The 12,149-nt window shown below is 53.7% G+C and overlaps 1 protein-coding gene across 1 annotated transcript; it reads right to left on the minus strand.

The window, feature by feature from the left end:
* Positions 1-216: 216 nt before the first annotated feature.
* LOC122376648 lies at positions 217-7,318 on the minus strand. Its single transcript, XM_043356551.1, has 4 exons — positions 5,739-7,318; positions 4,272-4,519; positions 2,040-3,921; positions 217-1,156 (listed from the first exon to the last, which is right to left on the minus strand). The coding sequence occupies exons 1-4, from the start codon at positions 7,316-7,318 to the stop codon at positions 217-219; spliced, it is 4,650 nt and encodes a 1,549-aa protein (XP_043212486.1).
* Positions 7,319-12,149: the final 4,831 nt, after the last annotated feature.

The following is a 12,149-nucleotide window of genomic DNA, read 5'->3' on the forward strand; positions in this document are numbered from 1 at the left end:
CAAAATATAAGTTGCGCTCGCGCATTGGAGGTCACCAAAGCCAGTTGCGGCATTATGTTAATGTGTAAATTTTCCACTTGGCGGCGCATTGGCTCGCCAGGATTGATCCGTCCTGCATCACGGTCGGCCGGCCGTTTTCTCCTCGTTGCTCCTCGCTCCTCCTCTCCACGTTGCTCGTAGCGCTCTGGCTACCCGTCGCCTCTGCGACCCGCTGATCTACCGGCCATCACCTCGGCCCATCACCTCCGTGTACACCACATTGGGTGTTGCGCCTTGGCCACCTCTGGGCAGCGCGATCCTCAGATCCGCCGGCCGGCCGACCCGCGATGCAGCCACGTACAGCTGCCCGTGGCTGAATACTGGCTCCTCCAGAAAGACCGCGACCCGACCGAGCGTCTGCCCCTGGGCTTTGTTCACCGTCATGGCGAAACCTGGCCGCACGGGGAACTGGCGACGCTCCCAGCGGAAGGGAAACGCGTCATCCGGGGGCTGGAGTGGGAGCCGTGGAATAAGCACTTGCCTTCCGGCGTTTTTGCCGCAGGCGATGGTGGCCTCCATGAGTCGCGGGCTGATGATACGACCAGCGATAAGTCGCGTGCCATTGCACAGTCCGTCAGTGGCGGACAGATTACGAAGTAGCATGAGTGGCATGCCTGGCTTGATCATCAAGCAGTGAGGTGGGAAGCCGGGAGCGCACAGAGTGTTTAGATACTCATGTGGAATATCCAGCTGCTCGGCCTCCTCCACCAGACTGTCGGCGCTCAGCAGGCGGACGGCCTCTCCGGGGAAGCGCTCGGTGACTGCGGCGTTCAGCTCGTCGACCCGAGTGTTTCGCGGCGCGAGCACAGCCCGCGACGCCATCCACTCCCGGTCGCCGTGTCGCCCTGCCAGGTCATCAAACACCCAGTCAATGACAGCGTCGATATCGGCGTCCATCACCAGGTGCGGGGGCAGCTGAACAAACCCATCCTCGGGGCCCTCTGCGCGTCCCTCTCCCAGCTCGAGCAGCCAGTCACAGAACGCCCGCAGCTCTGGACCGTCCGGCCCGGCTGCCCGCCGCGCCCGCATGTTCTCCAGCAGCGGCGCCACAATGAAGTGACGCCACAGCGCTGACCGTCGCAGACAGGCGTCCACCACCTGTGCGCGGGTACCGTGCCTGAAACGGACAATAATATGCATATAAAAACGCGCCGAGACGGCCACTAATGCTAAGAAATGGCTGCTTAGCCGGCGCCCTGGTGGGGGTCTAAGCCACAGGGGAAAAACTAAAGCATAAATTTTTTCGGGAACCGTTTTTCTGCGAAACTTTTTCATCAAGGTTGTATTGTCGATTTTATCAGCGACGCATTCCGCTCGTTGAGACGCGTCAAATGAAGCATAATCTCACCTCAAAAGACCGACTACAAAATCTGACCTAGGGTCGAGGTCGTGACCCTACCGGTAAAGGTCATGTGTCATAATAACTGTCAATTTGTATCGTTTAACTGAATCCATCTGACTAACGTGTTTGCATCGCTCTAACATGTTTACTTAAAGTTATCGCAAAAACTGCTGGATGACCCGTCTTAATCTTAATCTGGAAACCTGTTGACCTTATGTGACCGGATGTAAGAAATAACTCACACGATGCACAATGGATTTATTTTCGGCCATAGCAAATTTAGCCCATATTTCTTTACTGGGCTCACTGTGTGGGCGAGTGTGAGTGTAAACTGGCGAGTGTGGTCAAAAAGCCCCTCCCACCAGGGCGAAGCCAAAGAAACCACAAAGCATGCGGTCTACGATCAATCCGCTGCGGCAGTGTGTTTACGACGCTGGCATCGATATAAATGAGTGAATACGTTTTGAAGGCATAGCGGTTGAATGTTCATGGCTCCGACTTATTTCACATGTTAAACTGCAATAATGCGATTGGGCCGAAGAGCATTATATCAGTTGCATTCAATTACACACTAATAATAACAAACGTACCACAGCTATTATAATTGTATATACATTTTTTTTCTCATACACACTGAACGCCTGTTGTTGTTAGTTACCTGATGACTGGGAGAATTTGGCGGAAATCCCCGCCCAGCACGAGGACTTTTCCGCCGAACGGCTCCTCGCTGCCAGTGACGTCACGCAGCGTGCGGTCGAACGCCTCCAGGTGGTGACGGTGGGCCATGGGGGCCTCGTCCCACACGATGAGCGCCGTCCGTCGGATGAGCTCCGCCAGCGGGCTCTGCGCGCTGATGGCGCACGTTGATGTCGCGTCCACCTGCAGCGGTGCCTTGAAACGCGAGTGGTATGTGCGCCCGCCGTCCAGCAGAGTGGCAGCAATTCCACTGAAGGCCACTGCGAGCGCTACCATACCCTGCGAGCGCACCGCCGCCAGCAGCGTGTTGAAGACGTACGTCTTTCCGGTGCCACCAGCGGCGTCCACGAACACGGCCAGCGGACGCCGCCCGTCGACGGCCGTCATTACCAGGTCGAAGACGTGGCGCTGCGGCGGCAGCAGAGTGGGCAGCTGGATGGCCACCTGGTCTCTGAGCGCTGCTGCGTCATATTCCAGCTCCTCTTGAATGAGCCGCGGCAGCTGGCGCAGCTCGGCGGCCTGCTGCAGCTCAGCTGCCCGCGCCCGCTGATCGGGCGTCACCTCCGGCAGACCGAAGTCTCGGAGCTCTTTGCCGGCCTGCTGTAGCTGCCGCTCCAGGTCCACCAGTGTTAGTGCAGCGCGCAGCTCGTCCGGCAGGTCGCGATGACGACGGCCGAAGTCATCAGACATGGCGTCCAGGTGACGCCGGAACAGCTCTGACGGATCGGCTGGTGCGCAGAAGAGCAGCAGCGTCACGAAGAGGCGCCGGATTTGAGCCGGCATCTGTGCGTGCGCCGCGTCCTCCATCGTCACCTCCCACTCGCGGTCGTCCTGCAGAAGGCCACGCAGGCAGCACGCCTCACGATAGGTGGCACAGACCACGCCGTCCACGGTGCGCAGCTCCTCAAAGGACGCCGCCCCCGCGACGTGGTGCAGCAGCACGCGGAGGTAGAACACGTCGCCGTGACGTGGTGAGAGGCTCACCACGCGGCCGATTGCCTCTGCCGCCTGCTGTTGGCGCCGTTTGCGCCACACCTTCTGGCCGGCCTGCCAGGTATACCGCGACGGGAAGTCCGGGTAGAGCAGTCGGCGGCAGTCCGGGTCGGCGGCGGCCGACTCCCGGTTATACTCCAGCCAGGCGGTGAGATGGGTGCGTCGGGCGGCCTGAGCCGCCTGCCGCTCCTGTCCCGGCTCGAAGTACACCAGCTGGTGATCCTCGAGGTGCACCTGTAGAGCGACCACGTTCGGCTGCCGCTGGCTCATCGGCATGTCGAACAGACGCCAGCAGGCTTCACTGGCACCGATCGAGCGCATGTCCTGGTACTCTGCGATCTCGTCATCGCCGCCGATCAGGTTGTCAGCGCGCACCATCTGGCGGTCCGGGCCCTTGTAGATGTACCTGAAAAGATACTTGACACTCTGCACCGAACAGCACACCTCCACGTTCACGTGAGCCTCATATTTCAGGGACAGGTATGGAGAGAAGGGTACCACCCACTGGTTGGTGATGAGCCGCCCGTCACGCACAAACTCCTGGCCGCCCTCGGCTGCCGGTCGCCGCCTGTAGACAGGGTACGGATGGTCATCCCGCCACTCTGTCTCGTTGGCGAACGGCTTGGGAAAGCCCTTGGAGCAGCGGCCGCCATCCATGCAGGCGGCCGTCGGGTTGGCGGCGCCGCACTGGCGGTGTACCATGGTACTCACCACGATCTCGTGCAGGCGGCGCGCCTGGTCTGACCTGGCTGGGTCGGGCAGTTCCGCCGTGATCACCGCGTCTACATCGTCGGCAGTCCGCGGGCGGTCCTCCTGCCGGACGATGACCAGGATATGGCCGTGCGGCAGACCTGCAGGGAAAGTAAATAATGTTTTAAGCGGCGATTGAGATAGAATAGGACCTTAAAAAATTGACTTCAGGTCAAAGTCATGTGGTGACTTTTTATGAACCAACATGACCTTTCGGGCCACTGCTGGCCATAAGCTGCACTTTGCTCATTGCAACTGGGCAGATGTTGCGATTCTGAAAAAAAATCTTGCGGTTTAGACTTGTAAGTTCGACCTGACCTAAGTGACCTGAGCGCTAAAATTATGCACACGACGTAAAATTGATGCATGATGAGCTGTATTGGTTTTCTTCACACTCCCTCCTCCCCCCCCCCCACACACACACGAACACAAACCTTTAGTGCCTACTCACCTCGTTTTTGGAACTCGACCACCATCAGCATGGAGACACAGCGTCCGAAGATGCCGCTGGTGGTGAGCTCCTTCAGCAGGGCCTTCAGCTTTAGGTGGAACACCCTGGCCACCAGATCGGGGCGGGACTGCGCATCCTGGCCGGGCAGGAGCGCCGCCTGGATCTCAGGCCAGTTTGGGTTGCAGGTGAACGTCACGAAGTACGTCGGCCTGCCGTACACTCGCACGATGGCCATGGCGTCTTGGTACCTGATTCATTGAGACAAAGGTAAAACACCAAATGAGGAAATGAAGTATCGCAAAAATCCTATCTAAAGGCTGACATATACACCTATCACAACGCGACCAATTGGTTGGGGGGAGAGAGAGAGGGGGGATGAGATTGTGTGGCTCTTTGGAATTGTGGCCTTTCGTGACCTCACGACACAAATGTGACGTCATCAGTATTCAAAATAGAGCCCTTCCGTTCTCGAGAGCCCAGAATATCCGTAGTTACATGAACACGGTCATATCATGAAAATTTCATGACCCTGACCCAAATGACCTTTGACCTGTGACCTACTTTTCGAGACCATGTTTGGCCGGAATCGCGATTCGGAGTATGTCGGCTCGCATTAGCCGCGCGTTTGCAGTCTTTTCGTGGTTTCAAGCGTTCAAACAATGTGATATGATGTTGGTCCCAGGCATTAGGGTGGGTATCAAAGTCACCTGAAGGTCAGGTCAGGTCATTGACCTTTGATGACCTCGGCTCACTTTTCGAGTTTTACATGTTTCGAGGCTAGCTATTCTTTGGAGCTGAATTCGAATTTAGCGACCATTTGAACATGTACGAAGTAGTTTTGGTGCCTTCGGATTTCGGAACATGTTATGAAGCTGACAGAGACGGTTGACACCTACCGCGAATACCCGGCAGAACACCTACTGGTTGACCTGACCTGACCTGACCCGACCTGACCTTAATGCATGAAGACATCATTGCGATCAAAACTAATATGATATTCGAGATAACCACCCCGGAAAACCCCATAACAGCCACACTTTACGACGTTCTAACAGGTCCCGGTTTTCCCGACTTTTGGGTAATTGAACTGACCTCAGAGGTCACCATTTGACCTATGACCTTAAAACCGGGTACCGTTGGCTTCGTCTCGTAACGACCTACACGATGTTTTTTTCGGCGAGGCTCTATTTGTAACTAAAGTCATTTGACATGACCTGGTGACCTGACCTTGAGTGATCTTGGTATGCAATTTTCACAACACATGCAGAATAGATGCATTATGATGTGTACCAAAAACGGTGGCAACAATTTTTGAGATATTCACGAAAAACCCCAGCGGGGCGGGGGGGGGGGGCTGTTCAAAATCACACTTTCCCCCCCCCCCCCCAACAGGGCACGGGTTAAACATTTGATTCAACAACCGATTTCTACATAATAAGCAATGTAACGCGCTCGTAAATAATTCACCTGCGCTGGTAGTACCGGGGCCCGCCGGTGAAGGAAGCCGGCAGGATGACACGCTGACCGACGCGGTCTCCGCCGGCCAGCTCCCTTTCGGCGTCCCCCGGCAGCGCGTCCTGGAGGCGCTGGTACAGCTCGGCACGCAGGCCGGCCTGGTTCCGAGCCAGGTACAGCAGACGCTGGGTCTCTACGCGCGCAAAAGCCATGCACACGTACTCCTGAAACAGGCGTCCTGCGCGGAACAGTGAGTCATCGAGGTCGGGTCGCAGCTGCAGCCGATGAGCGTAGTACTGCATCAGCGACACGCCCCTCACGTCCCCGCGCCCGTTTGCCACCGCCTGCCGTAGGTCGGGCTGCCAGCCGTCTGTGCCAAACGGCAGAAGGAGCACAAAGTGCAGAGCCTCAAACGCCCGGTGCGTCTCATTTACCGTCTGGAGGAACGGACCTTCGGCATCGGCACGGCGACGCAGCACGATGTCCTGATGGACGGGCTCCTCGTCCATCAGCACGGCCACCTCCCGGAACCCCTCGGCGCGGTTGTACCGTCGGGGGTGCTGGTCGGCCGGGCGGGCGTCGGCACTTACCACCAGTCTCTGCTGCTGAACCTCCTCCTCCGGCAGCTCGGCGGCGTGGATAAAGTCCTGCACATAGGGATTTACCTGACGCAGCAGGACCTGCAGCTGTTCGAGCAGCGTCAGCAGGCGCGCCCGCTCCGGCTCCCGGGTGCCGCGGGGCAGCGGCACGTGTCCTAGACGCAGCGCGGCCTCGGCCGCCGGGTCGTCACAGTCCGGGTCATTCACATAAATCTGGGCGAACGACGGCCGCTCCCCGTCTCTGGCCTGCAGCGGACCGACGCGGTGGTACAACCTACCTTGAATGATCACTGATGGTGCATACCCACCGTCCGCCGGCCTCACCTCCCGTGTCATCATAGACGCCAGCGACAGCGCCGTGTTCAGGCGCCGGGAGTGCTGTCTGAATGTGCGTGCCTCCAGCGTGTCGCCCGTCCACAGTTCACGGAGCAGCGGTGGCGGGGCGGGCAGGGGATCTAGGTTTACCTTTCCCCCCGAACAGCACAGAGTGGCCCGCTCCTCTCGCCAGAGGAGGGCGCCGCAGTGCGGACATACCGTGTCGCGTGCCCCCGTGTCGAGCCTGGCCACCGGCTGGCGACCGGACAGCACAGAGTCGGCGTCACAGGCGGCTCGATTGGCCCGGTCGACTCTGCGGCGCCCCTCCATGTGGCCCCTCGCGTCGGCCGCCCGTTCCGCGTCACGTACCTCGTTGGGCATGTCAGCCCGTCGCTGTCGCTGCCTCTCGGCCTCTGCCAGGCGCCCAGCGTCATCGAGGGCGGCACGCCGCTGTCGCTGCCTTTCAGCGTCCGCTTCTCTCTCGGCGTCATCCATGACAGCCCTTCGCTGTCGCTGCCGTTCAGCGTGCGCTTCTCTCTCAGCGTCATCCATGGCGGCCCGCCGCTGTCGCTGCCGTTCGGCGTCCGCTTCTCTTTGTGCCTCATCGAAGGCCGCCCGTCGCTGTCTTTCCCGCTCGGCGTTACGGAGCGCCTCGGCCTCCCTCCTGGCCTGAGCCATCCGTTCACGCCGCCGGCGCTGGGCCGCGGCATTTGCCGCCCGAGCAGCACTGCCACGGTCATGACGCGGCATGGCTGTCTAAGTTAGCTGGGTAAAAGTGCAGACAGTAGATGATGCTTTTGGACAACTTATGAGTAATCAAGCTAACGGCAGGTATGGTATCTACCCGAATGACTCGAATTACTCAATCAAATAACTCCTCGCAAAGTTTCAATGATCAGCCGTTGAGCAAGGAAATTCACATCAGGGCTTACTGAGACAATCAAGTGAGCGCAGATCATACGCACAAATAGGCGCAAAATTTCACTCAAACGATCGCCTCTCGAAAAGTCAATAGTCATCCCAACAGCGAAACATATTACTCGAGCCTGTGGTGCATTCACTCACAGACTGCTCTTGCTGAAATTGTTTACCATTGTTGCGTGTCCCGTTGCTATGCGACAAATCAAGGTCGTGGCTAAAAAGGGAACTAAAATTTTGATCAAGTTTTCATAAATAAATCTCTCACGCTATGCAAATAAAATTTTAGCTTGAAGTGTACCTACTTAAATATCTAAAATGTTATATAAGGAATCATATGAGTTATATGCGTAAAACACTTGCTCTCTCCATATTAAAATTTCCGTCATATCGTTACCGAGATCTGAGTTACTCCGGTATTGGAGCTCAATCAGGTCAGTCCGCTCTGGCGCGATCGGTAGCGCATCCGGCTTTAAGCTCTTAGGTCCCGGGTTCGATTCCCGGGCGGGCTGTGGTACTTTTCTTTATCGACGCAATCAATTAAAATTCCTTCGTAAACAGCGTGACGCTAGCGAAACACGGTCGTATGCTTGAGTCATTTTCACATAAGTTTTTTGACTTTTCGATAATATTTTGGGTGGATATTGGTCAGAAAAGAATGCTCTTTCCGAATATGTAGGTTTCATAGCGATTGATCAGCGTTTTCAATACGTTTTGATGTTGTAAAGGACATCGCGCTTCGCGCGAAATAAATTTTTAATTTAATTTTTCAATATTAAAGAAATGGTACGGATCGTCACTTTTTATTTGCTTTCCTATTATTACACGTACATTTGTCTGCAAAATGATACAACACCGATTTCATTCCGTCAAGCCGTTTTCCAGCGACATCGGTTTTCTTCCCACAATGCATGAAATCGGTCATTTTTTAACAACCGGGGGTGCTATCTTGCACGTGGCGCGTGCTATACTATGAAACCATATCAATACGCTAGGCCCATCTCTCCTCTATCCAGTGGTGGCAACCGCATGTCTCTACGACCTCGTTTCGCCGAGTAATAAGCTCGGGAAAGGAGCGCTGCAGGCCCAATTTTCGTCCGATCTGCATGTCAGCCAGCCCCGTGTTAACCGTATGAGAGCACCCTTTTGCACGTGCTGACGGCGCACCCCTGGTGCGATCAGGGGTGCGCCGTATCGCCCAAACATGGCCTAGATGGCCATGTTTGGGCGATAACTGTATAGATTCGATAGATATTGTTAATGGGGGCATTAGTTTGGGTGTATGAGGTTATATTTTTATTTGTATGAGCTAGGTGAAGTTTGACATTTGGTTTTAACTGAACTGTATGGTATGCTGGTGCTGATTACCCGGGGTTGTTTTAGTCTTTCGGATGTTGGGCCCTTATGCACTCAAACTTAACATAACCTACAAATATACATACCCTACCTCTACCCTACCCTACCCTACCCTACCCTACCCTACCCTACCCTACCCTACCCTACCCTACCCTACCCTACCCTACCCTACCCTACCCTACCCTACCCTACCCTACCCTACCCTACCCTACCCTACCCTACCCACACCTTACTCATAACCTACACGTAGTTACCCTTCTCATACTCGATTAAAGTAACGTACCAAATTTGAGCGCGATCGGCCCAGCCGTTCTTGAGATATCAAACTGGCCCACTGCACGTGCGCACGCGCTGAGACTCCAGATGACTTGTGCCAGCCACCTTTCTAAACTGTTCCTATCAGTATACAAAATTTGAGAGAAATCGGCCCAGCCGTTCTTGAGATGTAGAAGCGGACCCCTCACGTGCGCACGTGCAATCGATCCACCCTACCTGTCACACATGACCATGCATCGCCAGATGAGTGCCCCCTCCACCCACAGTCCAAGTTTCAGCGCAATCGGCCCAGTAGCAGCTGAGTTATTCCTAGTACAAAAATGTGCTGTTTACTGGTAGGCGCTTATTTTCAGTGTTTGGGATTCCCCTTGGCGGGCGGTGCATTGCAGCCCATGCTTTGATAGCTATTGTCAAAAGTTGAATGACTTGCCGGCCATAAGCCATCGATCGGATTTTGTCGAAAAATACCGGTAACGTTAACAAAACACGGTCACATGCTTGAGTCATTTTCACAAAAGTTTATTGACTTTTCGATAATATTTTGGGTGGATATTGGTCAGAAAAGAATGCTCTTTCCGAATATGTAGGTTTCATAGCGATTGATCAGCGTTTTCAATACGTTTTGATGTTGTAAAGGACGTCGCGCTACGCGCGAATCAAATTTTCAAATTAATTTTTCATTATTAAGGAAATGGTACGGATCATCAGTTTTTGTTTGCTATTCTCTGATTACACATACATTTGTCTACAAAATGATACAACACCGATTTCATTCCGTCAAGCCGTTTTCCAGCAGCATCGATTTTCTCTCCACAATGCACGAAATCGGTCATTTTTTCACAACCGTGGGTTTTACCTTGCACGTGTCGCGTGCTGTACTATGAAACCATGTCAATACGCTAGTTCCATCTCTCCTCTATCCAGTGGTGAAAACCGCTTCTCGCTGCGCCCACCCGTTGCCGACTTATACAGCCGGGACGCAGGCGCCGCAGGCCGGTTTTCGTACGATGGTTCGTTTTGACCGTTTCCGTGTTAACCCTATGGCGCACGCGAGCGCGTGCTGACGGCGCACCCCTGGTCGATCACGCCCAAATTTTAATACAAGGCCGCCCACGCCCACAGATTCGACATGCCAAATTTCACGTCGCTACGCGGCGCCTTGCAGGCGCAATAAGACACATAAGTCATGACACACGGATGCACGTCGTACAGACATGTTATAAATCATAATATAGACTAGATGGCATATTTGTGCGCTATAACTGTGCGTTTTGATAGATGCATTTTGATGGGGCATAGTTGGGTGTGGGAACTTGTGATTTTTTATTTTGTCTTATTTGTCAGAGTTGGATATTTTTTTGAACGCATGTTATGCCGGTGCTGGTGTTGGTGTTAGAGCCTTTCTCATGTTTGCCTTTAACGAACTCAAAGCTACCCTAACCTAACCTACCCATACCCTACCTTACTAATAACTGACACATAGTTACCCTTCTCATACTCGATTAAAGTAATGTACCAAATTTGAGCGCAATCGGCCCAGCCGTTCTTGATATAAAAGCGGCCCGCTGCACGTGCGCACGCGCTAACTGAGACTCCAGATGACTTGTGCCAGCCGCCTTTCTAAATTGTCCCCAACAGTGAACAAAATTTGAGCGAAATCGGCCCAGCCGTTCTTGAGATGTATAAGTGGACCCCTCACGTGCGCACGTGCAATCGATCCACCCTACCTGTCACACATGACCATGCATCGCCAGGTGAGTGCCCCCTCCACCCACAGTCCAAGTTTCAGCGCAATCGGCCCAGTAGTAGCTGAGTTACCAGTACAATAATGTGCTGTTTATTGGTAGGCGCTTATTTTCAGTGTTTGGAATTCCCCTTGGCGGGCGGTGCATTGCAGCCCATGCTTTGATAGCTATTGTCAAAAGTTGAATGACTTGCCGGCCATAAGCCATCGATCGGATTTTGTCGAAAAATACCTGTAACGTTAACAAATCACGGTCGTCTGTTTGAGTCATTTTCACAAAAGTTTATTGACTTTTCGATAATGTTTTGGGTGGATATTGGTCAGAAAAGAATGCTCTTTCCGAATATGTAGGTTTCTTAGCGATTGATCAGCGTTTTCAATACGTTTTGATGTTGTAAAGGACGTCGCGCTCCGCGCGAATCAAATTTTCAAATTAATTTTTCATTATTAAGGAAATGGTACGGAGCATCAGTTTTTGTTTGCTATTATCTGATTACACATACATTTATCTGCAAAATGATACAACTTCGATTTAATTCCGTCAAGCCGTTTTCCAGCGGCATCGATTTTCCCGTCACAATGCATGAAATCGGTCATTTTTTCACAACCGGGGGTGCTGTCTTGCACGTGGCGCGTGCTATACTATGCAACCATGTCAATACGCTAGGCCCATCTCTCCTCTATCCAGTGGTGGAAACCCCACCTCGCTACGGCAATCTGTCGCCGAGTTTTGGGCCCGGGAAGCGGGCGCCGCAGGCCGGTTTTCGCCCGATCTTCGATTTGACCGTTTCCCGTGTTAACCCTATGGCGCACGCGAGCGCGTGCTGACGGCGCACCCCTGGGCCGATCACCCCCAAATTTTAATACAAAGGCCGCCCACGCCCACAGATTCGACATGCCAAATTTCACGTCGCTACGCGGCGCCTTGCAGGCGCAATAAGACACATAAGTCATGACACACGGATGCACGTCGTACAGACAACTTATAATTCAATATAGACTAGATGGCCATGTTTGCGCGATAACTGTATAGATTCGATAGATATTGTTAATGGGGGCATTAGTTTGGGTGTATGAGGTTATTTTTATTTGTATGAGCTATGTGAAGTTTGACATTTGGTTTTAATTGAACTGTATGGTATGCTGGTGCTGATTACCGGGTTGTTTGAGTCTTTCGGATGTTGGGCCCTTATGCACTCAAATTTAACATACACT

This window comes from Amphibalanus amphitrite, unplaced genomic scaffold (assembly GCF_019059575.1).
Source record: "Amphibalanus amphitrite isolate SeventyFive unplaced genomic scaffold, NRLGWU_Aamphi_draft 002224F_arrow, whole genome shotgun sequence".
Classification (NCBI taxonomy): domain Eukaryota; kingdom Metazoa; phylum Arthropoda; class Thecostraca; order Balanomorpha; family Balanidae; genus Amphibalanus; species Amphibalanus amphitrite.